This window comes from Sturnira hondurensis, unplaced genomic scaffold (assembly GCF_014824575.4).
Source record: "Sturnira hondurensis isolate 20B ecotype Veracruz unplaced genomic scaffold, ASM1482457v3 Scaffold0006413, whole genome shotgun sequence".
NCBI classification, from domain to species: Eukaryota; Metazoa; Chordata; class Mammalia; order Chiroptera; family Phyllostomidae; genus Sturnira; species Sturnira hondurensis.
In genome coordinates, this window is record NW_028079044.1 from 19,949,366 (window position 1) to 19,967,694 (window position 18,329).

At 48.9% G+C, this 18,329-nt stretch overlaps 1 protein-coding gene and 1 long non-coding RNA gene across 7 annotated transcripts in view; both read left to right on the forward strand.

The window, feature by feature from the left end:
* Positions 1-18,329, forward strand: part of LOC118988505 (uncharacterized) — a 156,878-nt gene that overhangs the window by 114,080 nt on the left and 24,469 nt on the right. The window lies entirely within an intron of this gene.
* ASPRV1 (aspartic peptidase retroviral like 1) lies at positions 6,852-8,420 on the forward strand. The gene has a single exon (XM_037048172.1). It carries the CDS (start codon positions 7,047-7,049, stop codon positions 7,818-7,820), a length of 774 nt encoding a protein of 257 aa, XP_036904067.1. The 5' UTR covers positions 6,852-7,046; the 3' UTR covers positions 7,821-8,420.

The following is an 18,329-nucleotide window of genomic DNA, read 5'->3' on the forward strand; positions in this document are numbered from 1 at the left end:
CCCTCCAGAGCCCTTCTGTCTGGTGTGTCCACATGAGTGACCCCATCCCACAGCCTTCACCCCCGCATCCCTCCTCAGAGAGTCTGCTCTATGAGCAACAACTGATCCAAGTTGGTGGGTTTTCAGTGCCTTCTTTCCCCAGTTTTAGTGCTAATGCAGGTTTTTCCCATAACATTTTTTCCATTTTTGTTTTTCTTGGGTAATATTGGCTGACATCTGGTAGGACAAGTTGCCCAATGCTCCTTGGGCCACTGTCTTGCCCACATCCAACACTCATCTCTCTGGGTCTAAGTCTGTCTCCCCCACTCACCTGAGCACTCCTTGAGGGTAGGGCTCAGGGCTGACTCACCGCTCAATGTGAGGCCAAGTTGGCCTGAAGAAATATGTATGGTATTGAACCAACCCACTTACCTGGCATTGCTTATCCCCATCTATGCTGGGGAGTGCCTTCAGCAGTGCCTTCTGCTAATTTACAGCTACCAGCAGGGTGCCTGGCACACAATAGGTGCTCAATAAATATTTATTAATGCTACTACCAATAACCTGGAGATTTCCATGCTTGGTAGCTCATTTTTCCTTTGCCTTTTCCTGCCCCGCACCTTCTCCTGGTTAGTAAAGGAGAGACGCCACTTTGACATGCCTGAGGGATGGTGCCCCACTTTGTCCCCCATCTTCGGTAAATTAGAAGCAAAGCTAAGTTAGCAGTGGATTCAGTAGAAGCATTTCTCTGTGCTGAGGCTATTTTATGTGTTTGCATTGCTCACAATACAAGTTGTCATTAGCAGCAATTAAAACTATTTCAGGATCAGTTCAAAGCTGCCTTTGAGGTATTTTAAATTGGACAAAAGTTCTCCATGTGTCTAGCTCTGAGCCAAGTTCCCTGGTGTCATTAGAAGCCCACTTGTGTTTAGAGAATACCCAGTCTGCATATTTTGATTGCCTGAACATTTTATAAATTTCAGGAGTGTTTGTCAGAAGTGGGTTAATGTCTCCAGATCTGTTTGGACTATCTTACAAGTCCTACTTCCAACCTTAATTAAGTGGAAGGGACCACAAAATGGGAGAGAAGGAGGGGGCTCTACAGAGGGTCTTTCCTTAGAACTAGACTCTCTAGCCAGGCAGAAACCCCGGGTCTCTGTGGCCCTCAGGGAGACTGGCAGAAACCAGGGTAGAAAGGCATGAGGGCTTGGTCTAGGGTGGGGGCATCAGGAATTGGGAAGAAGGCAGAAACCTGATTTGCAGGGCCAGGCTGTGAGGAGAGTAGTGGGTAGGCTTTCAGAACACCTTAAGTAATGTTCAGATTTGATTGAAAGATAAAAAAGTGGAAGAACCAGTTTTGGCATATGGGACTGCTAGGGAATTAGTCCACAACTTGTTTTGACCACCTCTTGGCTGGCCCTGGCCGTGGCCCTGACTCTGGGCCTAGAGGGCTGGAACAGCAGTGGGGCCTGGGATCACTGTTCCCTAAACACTTCCAGGACCCTCCAGGTCCATGATGGGTGCCAAGTGTCTCACTGCCTGCTGACAGAGGGGCTCAGCTGGGGGGCTGAGTGGGGTGGCTCTGGGTGGGAGTTCTGAACTGGGTGGTAAAGGAGAGTAGAGGGCAACTCAGATGGGAGGAAGAGCTTCTGGAACAGTGGAGAACTGGGGAAGGGCCTCTCAGCAGGACTAGGCTGTGTCAGTGTGGGCTGTGGCAGGGATCAAGAAAGGGGACCAGTTAAGGCAAAGCTGTCTTGTCCAAGTGTCTTTGGTGCAACTGATGTGACTGCTGCATTGTTTCTGCTTAGGAATAGCAGCAATCGTTGTCTGGGGGTTTGTGGTTGGGAAATAAGGAACCCACCATCACTTTGGGTTTCCCCACATGCCTTACTTTGGTCAGAGCCCACCTAGACTCCACTGGTGTGTCTGCATCACCGCTCTGATCTGCATCCCTAAGATTTTTGTGCAGAATTTGTCTCTTTGCTCCTCTTCTCAGCTTAAGGACCTGATGCCGTAACCTGCTGAAGCAGAATGCTGGAAGCAGCCCTCGCTACACACGCTTCTACTCTCACCCACCCTGGGACTGGGGCTTCGGGCCAACCCAGGCTGGGGCGGGAGTTGTGTAGGCAAGTGGGGCCTTGCTCATGGCAGCACTTGCCCAGAGGTGGCAACAGTGGAGGGCATCATGTCCTTGGCCCTGCAACATGGTGGGGCGGAGGCGGGGACAGAAGGCAGGATGACCCATTTTCAAAGTGGCGTGGCTGTGACTGGGGCTGCTTCAAGTGGTCGGCCTGCATATACACGTTGGTCTTAAATGCTTCAAAACCAGGCAGTTAAACATCTGTATCCTGTTTTAATTGGCTTGTAAGCCACGGTGATGGGGACCTGCCTAGTTTTCTGAGCCAGCAAGTGTGCCCAGAGGCTAATAAATAACAGTTGTCTGTAGTAAATAAGACTTTAATACTCAATGTAAATGTGTGTGCAAATAAATATGTAAAATGAAATATGGGGGCTAAAATCTATATGGAAGTTACACAATTTCTTAGCTGTTTTGAACTGTGAACTATAGTGTGACTGGTGTGTGCATAGTGTGTGGGAAGTGTGTTTTTATAGATAGTATAAACAGTATAGTCAGTGTGGTGTAGTAATGTATGTGTTTGTGTGTGTATGTTTGTGGTGTGTGTGTGTGTGTGTGTGTGTGTGTGTGTTTAGAGATGTCCCGGTCAGGTTGGTTGGAGACAAACCAGCTATATACTTTACAGGGCCTGGTGCAAAAGGTCAGTGAGGGGCCACTTAATTCAGAATTACTGGGAATTTCAACAGCAACTGCAGAGCATCAAACCAAGCTTGGGCTTTTCTGACTGAGAACCCCATGTGACTTCACCTTGAGAGTGTGGGGAAGTACGAACCTGGAGAGGAGCTGACCTGTGCATTGTGGGGCTTGTCTGCACCTTTCCTGACCCTGCCTCATGCGGGCACCCAAATCCATAAGGTTTCTTTGGGTTCTTTGCTGAAAACAGTCTCCTGAGAATGTCCAGGTCTCCTCCCAGCCCACCCAGTGTCACGGGGCTCTGCCCTCCACCCTCGAGATTTGAAGTTTCAACCTCCTCTCCAGTGCCTGGTGCCCTCTGTGCTTCCAGAAGTCGTCAGGCAGCAGAAACAGTAGGAGTAGGAGCCCAAAGGTTTTCAGTTGTGCTCTCACTACCCAAAAAGTGCTTCAATTCTCAGGGGCCATAGTGGGCCCTATCCTTGGGGGAAGGAGTGGCAAAGAGGAGCTGGGAGGCTGGGGCTGCATTGGGTGGGCAGAGTTCATAGCTCCGAATTCTCAGTGAGGGGTGTGGAGGGTGGGGCTTTCCTCACTCCTTCCTGTTTACTGTCCTGATTTGCCTCCTCTCAGGTCAAGTGCCATGTGCTTGCTTCACAACCCACTCAGGAGATGCTAATAGGTAATAATGAGGGTGTTCCCACTCCAATACCTTACTTGTCAATAATTAGCCATAATTTCCAAGGTTCTGGGAGGAGACATCTGGTCTGCCCCAGCTGGTTTAGCTCATCAGTGTACCAATAGCATAGCAATCTCGAGGTCTCTGAGTGGTCTCAGGGTGTTCCACGTGTGGGCATTCCTCAAGGGCTAAGGGGACTGGAGAACTTCCTTCACCATGTTCCCAATCTTAGCCGGAGACTGGACCCTAAACGCAACCTGCTCCAGCTCTTCTAGTGACCACCAGGCCTCTCTGTGCTTCTGTCTTATGGATCCCAGATGGGACTGTGTGAACAGCCTGCCTGGAGGGCCTCCCTGAGGGGAGCTGCCTGCCCCAGGCCAAGGGACCCAGACATGTAAAGGTCGTGGGGAGTGTGGAGCAAGCTAGGTTAGAGTGGGGGATTTGGGACAGGTATGCAGGCAGGAGTGGAGATTGCTATGAATTTTTTAGCCACTGGTCATGGGCTTTGTCTGCCTGAGAGAGAGGGAGGGAGGGAGGGGGAGAGGGAGAGGTAAACAAGTTCCCCATGCAGGGGTGGGGTGATAAATGGGATTTCCAGAGGGAGGAAAATCCTGATTTGAATTTGTCAATTCCCACAAAGATACCAGTTGGTTTAATGATTGGCTCACAAAATTCTTGAATATGCAAAAATCAGCTCTTGCTTACTGTTCATTAGATCACTGTCCTCATCAGAGGCTATCAATAAGCCCAAGCCCAAGCTCCCAGACCCTGGCTGCACACCTCCCTGAGTCCAGCACTCCCACTTCTCTGATTTTATTTACAAAATGCCCTACCTCATGCGCTGGATAGCTAGGGGCCTGAAGGAACCATCCAGCTGTCCAAGCTCTTTATGCTTTAGATCCCAGAGTAGGGTAGGCTGGTCATGATGCTCACTGAGGTTATGGATATGAAATGACTTTGCCAAAGTGAACACCAGATCCAGTCAAGTGAAGTGCCATGACCCCCATTGACCATCTACTTCTAGTCCAGAGTGATGGGGAGATCTGACATCAGCGTCCACCTCAGTGGTTTGAAGAGCCACAGTTTGGGGCCTCTGGCAGTCCTAATTAGTCAGCTGACAAGCCACCCTGCCTCTCCCTTAACTTGGTCCCCTGCTGGCCTCCTCACTCATTCTCGATTCCAGAGGACCAGGTGTGTAGGGAGATGACAGATACCAGGGAGCCAGGAGGCCAGTAGGTCAGGTCTCTGGGCCGCAGTACAACACCCATCACAGGAGCTGGGAGTCTATCCGCAGAAGTCCACCTGCAGAAAGGGTTTCCTGGTCTTGTGGGTGGTGGGGACATTTCTCCGGGTACAGATTGTTTTTACTATGTGATCTCAGAGACTCACCTACCCTTGACCTTCTCAGTGACTTCATTTCCCCCTCTTCTGGGCTCCTGGAATGGCACGGTGGCCCCACCTTAGCCTGGCAGCTGTGATGAGGTGTTGATCCAGCTGCCTCTCCGCTGGCTCACTGTGTCAGGTGGAGGGGGTTGAGATGGTAGCAGGGACCAAGGGTCTTTTGGCATGGTTGGGAACCTTGGGACTGTCCAGAAGCCAGATTGGGGCTAGGGTCCCCTGGGATTCAGCCAGGTACTAGGTGATGAGTGGTACAGGGAGCCAGTGAGGAACAGGTGATAGACCAGGAAAAACAGCCCAGAGCCCTAGGTATACCACTGGTTCTTGCCCTTCTCCTGTCTTTTTTTTTTTAATTTTATTTATTTATTTATCTTTAGAGGGGAAGGAGAGAGGGAGAGAAACATCAATGTATGGTTGCCTTTCGTGCATCCCCTGCTGGGAGTTGGCCTGCAGGGAACCAGCCTGCAACCCAGGCATGTGCCCTGACTGGGAATCAAACCTCGATCCTCTGGTTCACAGGCCCGCACTCAATCCACTGAGCTACACCAGCCAGGGCCCTTCTCCTGTCTTAATCTGTTTTGTTTGGTGAGAGGGCTCAGCCAGGCCTGGAGCCCAGCAGAGAGCACCTGCTGAGCTCAAAGTTTCTATGGGGGCTGGAGATAGTCACACAGGCCTGATATATGTGAGCCTCACAGGCTGGTTCATCGCAGGAGACAGACTGGTGAACACAGCACAGTGCAACACACACTCAGCTAGGAGTGGGCACACATGTGAGGGGCAGGGGAAAATGCTCCATAGAGGGGGTGTTACTTGAATGAGGTCGTAAGAGCGGTCCTCTTCAACAGCCCCAATCTCCCCACACAGGCCCAAGTCAGGCTCCAGCCCTTGGACTCACAGCCACCTTCTGGACATCCATGGGGTAGCCTGGAGTGGTCCTGTGCCCCCCAGCAGGAGGTCCCAGAGCCATCCTCCTCGAGCCAAACCTCCTCTAGAGGAGGAGCCAACCTTCTCCTCTGGCTTCACAAACAGGGCAGACATTTCCCCCTCTCAGAACAAAGGGGATGAAATTCCCTGTCTGCTCTTTTTATAAATGATTGCGTGTGTGTGTGTGTGTGTGTGTGAGAGAGAGAGAGAGAGAGAGTGAGTGAAGGGGGCTGGTGGCTGCAGTCCTGGGGAAAGGGCTCTTGGGAAGTTCCTGGAAGGTGAGAGAGGCCATCAGGAGGAGACAATACATGGGGGTGCCCAGGGCTGGAGTTGGAGCTAGAGCTGGATCCTGGCTTCTGGCTTTCAGTTCTCACTCCCACAGTTCCAAGATCTGCACCAGCCCACTCCAGGGACTTAATGAGGGCACAAGGACTGAGGCTTAGCCTGGAAAAGGGCTGACTCTGAATTAAGTGTGATCAATGAAGGAAAACTACTCTAGCAAGTGAGCTCATGGAAAATGCTGTGTGTGTGTGTGTGTGTGTGTGTGTGTCTTGTCATTTAATAACTATTTCTGTGCATCTCAATCCTGGGATCGTTCTCTGTGCCTCTCTCTGGGGAATCTTATGGGATTCTACACTTTGTTTAGAAGATATGCGAAGCACCTACCCCATGCCTCACACATAAGTAGGAGTGCAATAAATGTAAGTTTCTTTCCTTTAACCACTCAAAGTGGTCACTTGGGCCTGAGGGCAAAGGGCCAAGTCTAGAGATTGATCAGCCTTTGGTCCCTGCCTTCCCCTTCCTTCCCCAGCTGATGACAAATACCTGGATGTCATAACATCCTCTGTGTCCTCCTATGTTATTCTGGACACAGTCTGGAAGGGTACCTCAGTAGCCCCCTCTAACTGAGGCTGGCCTTTCTTGCCACGTGGGCTGGCCTGTGCCAATCTCATGGATGGATACAGAAGGGTGAGGCACTGATCCTGCTCGTTGGGCAGGATGCTGGCAGGAGGGCAGGACAAGCAGGGGCGGAGCTTCCAGAACAAAGAATGGGGAGCCCTGGGGGCCCAGGCTAGGCATCAAAAAGGCTCTGCAGAGTGAGCAGACTACAGCATTTGCCTCTGCGACCAGCAGTCTGTCAGACAACCCTCACCTGATCCCTTCTGCTTGCCCCAGGCTGGGCACCTAAGCGACACTCTGTCTAGAAAGGCCTTGTTCTCCAGCGTGATTGCGCCGGTGCTGCTCTGTGGTTTTCTCTACTTGGCGTGGGCCGCTGCTGCAGTTCCACAAAAGAACAGAGGGATGGCTGGGAGCCGAGCCAGGAGCCAGGAAGGCCGCCGGGAGCGCACCTTCATCCCGGAGCCTTTTGATGGAGCCACTGTAGCCCCCCACCTCTGGTTGCACCGCTTTGAGGTCATCAGTGACCTCAACCATTGGGACCAAGTCACCCAGCTAAGGTTCCTAAAAGAGTCCCTCAGGGGAGATGCCCTGAAGGTCTACGATGGACTCAGTCCCAAGGACCAGGGGGACTATAGTGTGGTGAAAGAGATCCTGCTGAAGACATTTGGGGGGCCCAGAGATGCCCACAGCCACGTGCCCAAGGAGATCTTCTTTGCCAACAGCATGGGTAAGGGCTACTACCTCAAGGGAAAAATTGGCAAAGTGTCTGTGAGATTCCTGGTGGACTCTGGGGCCCAGGTGTCTGTGGTCCACCCTAGTCTGTGGGAGGAGGTCACTGATGGTGACTTGGACACCCTTCGGCCCTTTGAGAATGTGGTAAAAGTGGCCAATGGTGCAGAAATGAAGATCCTGGGCATCTGGGATACTGCAGTGTCACTGGGCAAAATGAAGCTCAAGGCGCATTTTCTAGTGGCCAACGCCAGCGCTGAGGAAGCCATCATTGGCACTGACGTGCTCCAGGACCACAATGCTGTTCTGGACTTTGAGCATCGCACGTGCACTCTGAAAGGGAAGAAGTTTCGCCTTCTGCCTGTTGGAGGGTCCCTGGAAGATGAGTTTGACCTGGAGCTCATAGAGGAAGAACCCTCAGAGGAGGGGCAGCAGCTCTCCTGTTAAAAAGCCCCCATTTCCTTGCCCCCCAACACTGATGGAAGACCCACCCTGGTGGAGGGGAAGGGCAGGTCCTAGGGGGTCATGGGGCTTGGCCAACCCAACCCAACTCTTTTCCTCCTCCATTCCTCCTCCTCCCCCCTCTTTCTCATCTTCCTTCCTCTGCAGGGACCTTAGTCTGCCCCTGTCGGGGAGGCTTCATTTGAAAAGGCACAGGTGAGGGAGAACAGGCTGGCTGTCTCGGAGAGAGGGTCCTTATGCTTGCCAGGCTGCTATTGGTGACAGAGACTCGAAGGCTGGATGAAGGGTCCATGAAGGCTAGGAATGATCACCTTTGAGAGAGGACTAGGGGACGTTTCAGATCCCCTGAGAAGGGTGAATCAAATTCATATCTGTGAAGCCTGAACCGGCTGGGCTGGCTGCTGGCTGCAGGGTCCTCATAAGTCTTGCCAGTGAGTGTCACAGCTGCTCGGAAATTCTTCCCTGTTGGGCCTTCCCACCTGTGCAATGTATATTTCCTTCTGTCATTTGCTTTGAAACCCATGGAGCCTTGTGTCAATAATTCATTACTTCCAAAGCCAATAAAGATTGACTCATGGAAAACCACGTAATGTGTTGACTGGGGATGAGTGGGATGGATGTGAAAGGGTGAGAAAAACAAGGTGTAAATGTCAAAGAGAAGGAAGATTCCAGTATTTACTGAACACCTGTCCTGGATATAGGAGAATATATAGACAGTGACTATGTATTTTGGATTTTATGACAGCCTTGATTTCAAATATTTTTACTTATTTCCTCCACAATTCCTGCCATCATTTCCAATCAAGTCATAATTCCTTTAATCATTTCAAACTGTAATATTATAGCATCTAAATTGCCCCCTTATACTCAAAAGTGACCCTAAAGTTATTTGTGAGGTGTCTCGATTGGGGATTGGGAAATTATGGTTCTTGTAAACAGATGAGAAAGTATCTGCTTGGCAAATAGGTTCTGACAGGCACCTGGGAACCAGGGTTCAGAGGCAGAACACAAGGTCAGGGACAAGTGTTGACCTGCATGAGCCTGCCCAAGGGAGTTCTGGAGGACAGAAGATGCAGCGACAGCAGGGGCTCGGGTACTGGAGGGACAGCTTCTTCCTGGAGAGACCTGGAATGAGCCTGAAATTGGAGAGGCAGGATGGAGTGGGGGGGCATTCCCAGATCTGGGAATGGGTGTTCATCTCTTTTAGGGTCTACCTCATAATCTGCTTGCAAATGTCTGCCTCTCTCCCTGGAACTGAGCTGGGCCAGGGATCTGAAAAACCCCAGCCGAAAGGGAGACAGGGTGCAGAGCTTTGAGAGCTTTCAGTGGGAGGTGGGAAGGGCCATCTTCCCCTCATGAGGGTTCAATGTGCCTCTCATAGAGGCTTCCACCTGGATGTCTTGGAGGAAGAGACAAGCAGCCTGCCCACAGAGGCAAGCCTGTGGACTTCTTGATCAGGACCCAGAGCCACTGCTCTTCCCTCAAACTCCAGCTGTCATTCTCCTAGAAACTGAGACACCTGCTCAGACACTGAAGCCAGGCCTTGGGTAGCCAAACATCCTCACAGGAATTAGCTGTCAGCCCCTGGGAATGTGGAATGATGGGCGGGGCCGAATCAGGAGGAAGTCTTTTCCCAGAAAAGTGGGGCCTGGAGACTGGGTGGGTCCAGCGAATGGCCTCAGAGTGGAGATAGATTTAAAGAAGGAGGTAAGAGAACTGGTGAAAGAGGACCTCCTGTCCCCCATGTCCTATGTACCGCTTTCTCAAATTTGGTTTTCAACTTCCAACAACAGCTGCTTCCCTCCTAGGCCAAACCCTCTCTTGAGGGGACAACCCAAGTGGCACCTCCTTGTGACCTATTTCCTTTAGGTCCTTCAATTCCTAGCCACATGCTGGGCTGAGGTAGGGAGGATGCATAGTGGGTGGGGAAGCAGGCAGGGGCACAGGCATGAGGAATTGGGTGTCAGGCCCCATTTCTAGGGCGGCACCCAAATTGTCTTCTCCTTGGCCTTCCCCATGCACAGCAGGCTGGTGAACAAGAATGGGTGACCTGTGTCCCAGCTGCAGAGTCTTTTCCTCCCCTGTTCTAAGGGAGAAGAGTCTGTTCGAGCTGCCAGGCTCTCCTGGAGGAAAGTGAGCACCCAGGCTGGGCCTCAGGAGAGGAAAAGGCCCCCATGGAGACAGGAACTAAGTGGTGATTCTTATCAGGTAAACCTGAAGTCTCACGCTGAGTGAGATTTAAGACAGGTGCTGTGTGTGTGTGAGTTGGTTATTAGTGCAAATGTGGAAGCTGGGCTTCAGGGTGGTGACTGCCAATCCCCTAGGAGCAGAGTATCAAGGGGGATCCCTGGAGATCAGCCAGCAAGTGGGGCGGCCCCATCACAGAGGGCTTGATTGATGCCTGGGCAAGGAGTTCAAGCTTGACTTGTATGGTGGAGGACCAGTAAGGTTTATCTGGCTTCTAGGTGTAGGTTGGAGTAAAGCAGCAGTGAAGAATCATGCTGGAAAGCTAGAGCAGTAGTCAGACTCAGGGTCTGAGTTTGAGATGATGGAAACGAGACAGGCAGGCAGCAACGTAAAGGTCTAATCTGTCTGCACTTTAGAATGGCCTGGGAAGAGCAATTAAAGCTCGTTCCTCAGGTGCCCCTAATGAGCAGTCAGGCTCAAGAAGCCCTGGTCTAAACCTAGGGGTATCTGCCCCCTTGTGACTCAAAGGGTGATCCCTGGACCAGCAGGAAGGTAGCATGATCTGGGAGCTGGTTAGAAACATAGCATCGCATCCTCACCCAGACCTGCACTTTCAATGAGCCAGAGGTCTAGGTGATTCGCATGCACATGGATGTTTGAAAATCCCCAGAACATTCTGATCCCTCTAGTTAATTAAGGAGCAACTCATGGCCCCCACAGGTCCCCTCTTCCCTGATAATGACCGCACACTGAATGCCGACCAATCCCCCAGCAGTGTGAGGTGGTTTCTCATGCGTTTATCCAGAAAACATTTATTTTTATACTTTTATTTTGAAATAATCTCAGACTTATAGAAAAGTTGCAAGAGTAACAAAGAATTTCCATATACATTTTACGTATTTTCCCCAATATTAATTTTTACCAAGTAATATTATCATTCAATCTTATTCTGTCTTTCTCTGTATCTATATGTATATGAACTATGTGAAAATTGTAAATATGGCCCTGGCTGGTATAGCTCAGTGGATTGAGCCATGGGCCTGCGGACCACACCATTGCGGTTCAGTTCCCAGTCAGGGCACATGCCTGGGTTGCAGGCCAGTTCCCAGCGGGGGACTCACGAGAGGCAACCATACATTGATATTTCTCTCCTTCTCTCCTTCCTTTCCCCTCTAAAGATAAATAAATAAAATCTTAAAAAAAGAAAATTGTAAATATGATATACATTTACTTCTCTACACTTCAGTGTTTATTTCCTAAAAACTAAGGAATCCTCTTACATAACCACAATACAGTGATCAAGACCAGAGAATTAACATTGGTATAGTACTGTTACTATCTAATCTGCAGAGCTTATTTCATTTTCCCAATTATTCTGTCAATGACCTTTGTAGCAAAAGAAATCAGTTGTTTTCTAGTCCAGGATCCGATTGAGCCACATGGAGCATTTGGTGGTTATGTCTCTTTGGTCTCTTTAATCTGAACAAATCCACAATCTGTCTTTGTCTTTCATGACCTTACCATTCTTGGAGAGCCCTGGCTGCTTCTTTTGTAGAACATGAATCTACATTTGGGTGACTGATGCCTCCTCACGATCAGTCATGTTATGTGTTTTTGGCAGGGACACCCAGAAAGGCCATTCTCTTGCCAGTGCATGCTGGCAGGAGGCACAGGGTGCCTCTTTATTCCATTATGAGTGATTTCACTTTAATCAATTGATCAAAGTGGTGTCTGCCAGGTTTCTCTACTGTAAACCATTTTTTCCTGTGTACTTAATGTCTTCTGGGTTGATACTATGAGAAGTGCAGTATATGTTGTATGTATAATATATAAATAGCTTGTTTCTCATCAGACTGGCACCCACTAGATCCATGGATGACCCTTGCCTGAAATGCTAATTTTTAGCTCTACCCTCCACATTTATTAGCTGGTATTCTAGGGAAAAGCTTTCCCTTTCTGTTTCTTTCTTTATTATTTATTCATATCATTGTGGACTCACAGACTCTTATTATTCTATCAGTTATACTGTTACTGCTGTTGTTTATTTTGATGCTCAAATTGTTTTAGATTTAGCTTCAGGAATCTTTTCAAACCGGCTTCTGTCTTCTTGGGACATGTCCTCATCATAATCCGTGCCCTTTCTTATTTTCTGTCACAAGATGTTCCAGATTCATCTTGTATCTTCCTTTTACCCATGCTGGTTCTCTTTGATGGAGTCTGGTATGCAGAAACCAGGATCCGGGTGTTAGGTGTGCTCATTGCTCCTGGGGTGTCAGGGCTCCTAGGTCCTCTCAGTGGTCAGAGTGCTAAGGTAAAAATATATACCGCATCTGTATATATTTCTACATCACCCTCTATAATAAAATTTTGAGTTCCTACTGATACCTTTAATTCTAACCCACCACCACAGGATTTATTTCTAACCTTTCCCTCTTCCATATTTGTAACGTCTCCCCCCAACAGTGAGGAACCTGGCTCCAGGTTACTTATTTGTTCAATTCTAGAAACCAAGAAAATAGTTTCTGAATTACCCATATGCTCATGAAAAACACAACTCAGTTATTAATTGCCTACTCAGTGCTAGGTGTGGGTGGTCCTTGGCAGCAGGTGAGATAGATTAGGACATCAGACTGCAGTCATCTAAAGAAGAGTGAAGGCTCGAAGTGTGCAAGGCTTGCAGGTGTACAAGGCTCTCAGAATCAGTCTGCAGGTATTACTTTATCTCGAGGACAAAATGTTCCCATCAGGAGGCCAGCTGGAGTCAGAGACCAAAGGCCACAAGTGATCCCGTGGCAATGTTGAGGGAGTGGCCAGTCTCCAGGCCCCAGCCAGCCTTTTGAGACAGTCACTCTCAGTCTTTCCGGGGTTGCTCCCTGCTGTGGAGGTCACCAGAGAGGTGACCTAGCCTGCCCACCTGGTCCTTAGCCACTGAGAGCACATCGAGGCAGCTGTTTAGCTGACACCACCACAAATTCCAGTCCCCTCAGTCACTGGCCTATCTAGTTGCCAAGCAACCCAGGGTAATAAATGCAGCTCCCCTGGCTATGTGGTAGGGAAGGCAAATTCTGGTCAGGCTACTCTGACCATCAACTCTACCCATCTGTTCCGTTCCTCATTGTAGGTTCAGAAACTGGTTCTTAAGTACTGACTGCTCAGGTACTGTGGGCCAGTCTTCCCCAAGCCTGGATTGGGGAGAATTCTTTAAGGCTCACGTTGCCTGTTGGGCTTGCCTGGGGCCAGCCTTATCCTGCTCTGCCTCTCTGAGCTCTTATAGAGCATCTTCCTGCCTAGGAAGTGTGTGAGGTGGGTCCTGACCTCTAGGGATTTACAGCCTGAAGAGGAAGACAGCCAGGCCTGATGCTGTGTCCCTTCCCATCTGTGCGGGTATGCAGAGAGGATCACATGGAGGGTCACATGGAGGGGGTCAGAAAGGGCTCCATGGAGGGGATCTTTAACTTGAGTCTTGAAAGACAAGTGGCCATTTCCTAAGAAGACATTGGGGAGAAGGAGAAGTTAGGAAAGGGGGGAAGGACCAGTGGGCAGGCTTGGGGAGTAACTTAGGATCAGGAGAGGGCCAAGTGTAGAGGATCCTGAATGACCTTTGAGAAAACTCCAGAAGACCAGGGATAGCCAATGCTGCATTTCTTCAGCTCTAAGATGTGCACAATTAAAAAGTGCATTATAAATTTAATAATATTTTGGAGGGAAAATTATAACCCCTGTAACATAAATATATACACCCAAGGTACACGCTAATTTAAGCAGCAGTAGAATGTGTGTGGGCATGGTAGTCATGGATGTGGGTCCTAAAATGGAGAAAACACTTGACTTCAGCTCAGGTTCCAAGTCAGATCCATGCAGCTGCCTGATGGGTGGTGCTGGAAAGGATTCTGGGACTGTGTTCAGACACAGCCAGAAAGATGCCGTGATTGGTTCGTGATTGATTTGTGAAAGATGCTGGGATGTCTGTCCTGGGAGCGAGTGCAGAGAATGTGCCCGTGCTTCCTCTGCTGTGGGTAATCAGGGCTCCATCGTAGGCAATGCGAGTGCCATGGAAGGATTGTAGCAGGGAAGTGACAAGTTGGTATCTGCATTTGCCATGTCTCTGGGCCTCAGTTCATAATTTCAGTGAGGTGTAAGGAATGTCATTTTAAAATGATTTTCCAAAATTAAAGCTAATTATGTCCAACTCTGCATTCAGCCAGCCTTTTGAGACAGTCACTCTCAGTCTTTCCGGGGTTGCTCCCTGCTGTGGACTGGGGATAGGTTCAGAATCTTAAGTGGTACTGAAGCACAGGTCAGGGTGGGGGTTGCAAGTCACAGATGCCTGGGCACACTCTTACCATGGGGAGGCCACGCTCCTGTCCACATGACGCCTTAGGCCATGTGGCTGCACTGCTTCCAGGAGGGAGAGCATTGGAAGCCTGGATCTTAGGTCCTGCCTTTCTAGGGACACCAGGCAGCTCCTCCCTATGATGGGGCTGGGACAGCCCCTCAGGCTGAGGCCGCTGGGTGGTGTGTGGGTGCCTGTTCTCTCCCAAAGTGCGCACCATCCAGCCGGATCTGTCCCCCTCACCTCGTCTTATACACCCAAAGGCCACTCTCCCCATCCAGGGCCTCAAACAGATTCTCATCCTTGGGTTTTGGCAGGGACAAAAGATGGAAAGAAAAGTATTATACCTTCCAGGCCCAGTGTCCCTTCCAGGGACATAAGAGAGCCCTAAGAGGCCACGCTACTTACTGAGATGGAGGAATTGGGAGCAAAAGCACATATTAGCGTCGTCTTGTCTCACAGCCTGGGGAGGGGCACCGGGAGTAAGACTGGGCAGAGGGAGGTAGTCTGGTGAGGATTCTGCACTGGCCCAGGGGCAGGCTGAAGAGGTTCCATGAGGAAGGGGGACCAATTCTGGAGGTAACAGGAGGAGGAACCAACAGGACCTGGGGACATCAGTTATCGGATGTGAGAGAGGGACAGGTCTAAGGCAGTGGTTCTCATTGGGGATGGTTTTGCCTCCAGAACACTTTTAGCAATGTCTGGGGACATTTTTTGTTGTTGTTACAACTTGGTGGACAACAGCAGTGCTGTTGGCATCTAGTGGGTAAAGGTAGGGATGCTTCTGATCCTCCCACAATGCCCAGGGTGCTGCCCCCAACACATAGTTCTTCAGCCCCAAATGTCAACAGTGCACAGGCTGAGAAATTGGCCTAAGGTGACACACAGGTTGCTGATTTGACAGTTTCTAAGTCTCACAAACTCCTGCAATGTTCGTTTTATCCCCATTTAACGGATGGGGGAACTGAAACCAGGGGAGGTTAGTCTGCCCAACGGTCAGTTGCTCAAATGGTCAAGGCTGAGCTGAGGTTGGAGTTTAAGCCGACCTGACTTAGAATGTTTGATTTAGTCTGCTGGGGCAGTCTGGACAAAAATTTGGTCAAAATGAATTTAGGTTGTTTTCATCTATTACAAATAGATCAAGGCAAGACAAAATGGGTGGAAAGGCATTTGAAAGGCTGAAGTATTTAACAAATAGGTTTTGTTTAACTAAACAGTGTGTAAGGTATTTATAAAACTCATGAACACGGAAACATTCATTGTTATTTGACCAGCTTATGAAAATAAAAAGTTCATACAAATCATCCACCAAGTAGAAGAGACATAATTTTTAAGGAGAAAAAACCCCTAAAACCTCCACAGAATTCCAGATCCTTTTCTTTGATTGTTACTTTGTTAATTTTTCATTATTTAAATTCCCTTTAGTGTTTTTTTTCTTTTGTTTTGTTCTTTTTTCTACAAAAGCAGTAAGTGCTCATTATGGGAAAACCAGAAAATGAGGTCAGTCCAATTATATATATAAATAAACTTCATGAAGAACCACGTACCCGCTCACACTCCTTAGGTTAAACATGGCGTATTTTTCTAGACCTTTCTCTTTAGATATTCATATGGATGTATTTTCTTCTTTCTTTCTCTTTTACTCATTCTCATTTTTTCTTTATTCCCTCTTAGCAAAAGTAGGCTATGAAGTGCTTTCTGTTTTGTGAACCACCATACTTGGTACTTGATTAAAACAATTCCCCATTTTTGGACACGCAGCTCAGTTATACCACTTTGCTGTTAGAAAGCTCACAGTACAGCAATGAAAGGAAAGGACTGCAGCCACGTGCAGCACACGCAGATCTCACAGCCGTGTGGAGGGAGAGAAGCCAGACACAGGCATGTACAGCAGGAACCCACTTGTAGAACAAAGCAAATAGGCTGAGCAAAACCACAGTGCGTAGAAGGCAAGGCTCAGGAAGCCAGATTATAAAGACAAGAAGAGGTATGATTGTGGCAGAAGCTGGGCAGCCAAGATGCTGAGTCAGGAAAGGCATTTGGGGACCCCTGGGGATCAGCAGCTTCTTCATTCTTGACTGGGTTACATTCGCTTGGTGTTTACAATAATTATTCACTAAGTAGTACATTTATGTTCTCTGCATTTTTATCTATGTGCATGACATTTCACAATATATCTTAAGAAATGAACAGAATTCAAAAATTGGCGAAATATTGACTGGAAACTTACAGCAGGGGTAAAACAAATTTAAGCAAACTACTTTAAAAAGGTACAAAAGGATGTACTCCAGCTCTGTGCTGCATCAAAACCCCAATTTAAAAAAATAATGTGGAGTATACTTTTAGACAAAATGGTCTAGAATTGTTTTTCCCCCAACCTGTTCTCAACCAGATTGTTTTCTATCAGATCACTTTTGTTTTTCACCAAATCATATAGATTATGCTAAAGCCTAGGCACTTTCCGGGGCCTTCACGGTGGTGCTTCTCCATAGTCCTGATGGTGATAAAGTCCTTAGTTTGCAGTAAAAGCCTCTTGGTTTGTTCTATCATCTTCTCTTGGTGCATGTGACATTGGAGATAGTGTTCTACCTCTACTCTAAGCCTGAAGCACGTCTCTGCCTCTCACCCACCCGTCCGTGCACCCGCCCACAGACGTGTATCACTCAGCCCGCACTCTGTGCCAGGCGCTGTTGCAGGTGCTAGGACAGCCATGGTGGCGAGTTTAGCCTCTGCTCTGGCAGAGCCCCATTTTTACGTCAGACAAAATTATAATATATCATGTGGTAGTAAGAAGAAATGAATCAGGGCAAGGGGGCTAGCTGGTAGAAAGTGATGAGAAATGTGTAATGTTGTGGACTTGTGGGCACCTCATGGACAAGGTGACATTTGCACAGACACCTGAGTGAAGCGCCATAACAGGCCATAAAGGTGTCAGGGGAAGGCATTCCAGGTGGAAGGAGTAGCAAGTGCAAAGGCCCTGGGTGTTCTGGGAACAGCCCACAGACTGGGGAGGGTAGGGCAGAGGGTGTGAGGGGGAGGGTGATGGGACACTGAGTCAGAGAGTAGGGCCCAGTCAGGTGGAGACTTGCCACCGAAGAGATTCAGATGTGCTGTTGAGCAGGATGGAGCTCCTCAGGAGGGTTTTGTGTCATGGAAGGCTTCAATCTGATGTCTGTTTTAAAAGGACCTTGTGGGGCTTAGGAGAGCCTGGGGGTGGGGTGGGGGAATAGAGCCAGGGAGGAAGCCAGGAGACCAGCTTGGGTTTTGCTGAGGCCTGGGGCTGCCCTGAGCTCATCTGGTGGCCCCTCTTTCACTCTGGGCTGCTCTCTATCCTGTTCAAGTGACACAGGGGGCTTCCCTCTGCAGTGGTCCCTTCACTGCGGAGACTCAGCATTGAGCCCTTTCTCTCTTTGACATGCTGGCTGTAAACAGGGCTTCCCTCAGTCCATTCATGGCTAAGTTCAGGAGGCTGTTCTTATCTCTAAGATACCTCCTCACTTCAGTCCACTGATCACATTTTGGGGTCCTGATTTGGTCAGGCTACTTGGGTAACACCTTGCTACCTTGGAGTCACCCTGAATGCAAGGAATGTGTCATCCACACCTGACTCCAAATTATTGTATTCATGTCAAACGGTATTGACGTCAAACTGTATTCACATCAACCCCAACAGGGTTGGGAACAGTGTTCCATTCATGATATTGGACACCTTCTTGCAGGTTGACCTGCATCCAGTAATTTAATTTTGGTGAGGCCATGAGTAATTTGTTAATAAAATGCTGAAATTTGCAAGTTATTTTCTTTTAAAAAATATGAAACAGAGCAGATTCCAAGCTCATTGTGTAAAATGTTATTCTCATTCATTTGCAATCCAGTGCACTTTCTTGAGTTGGGGAAACAGGGTGGTGTTCCTTCCCCTTCTGACAGGTGACTCAGACCTAGGTCAGTTCTGCCACTGTCTCCAGCCTCTGTGG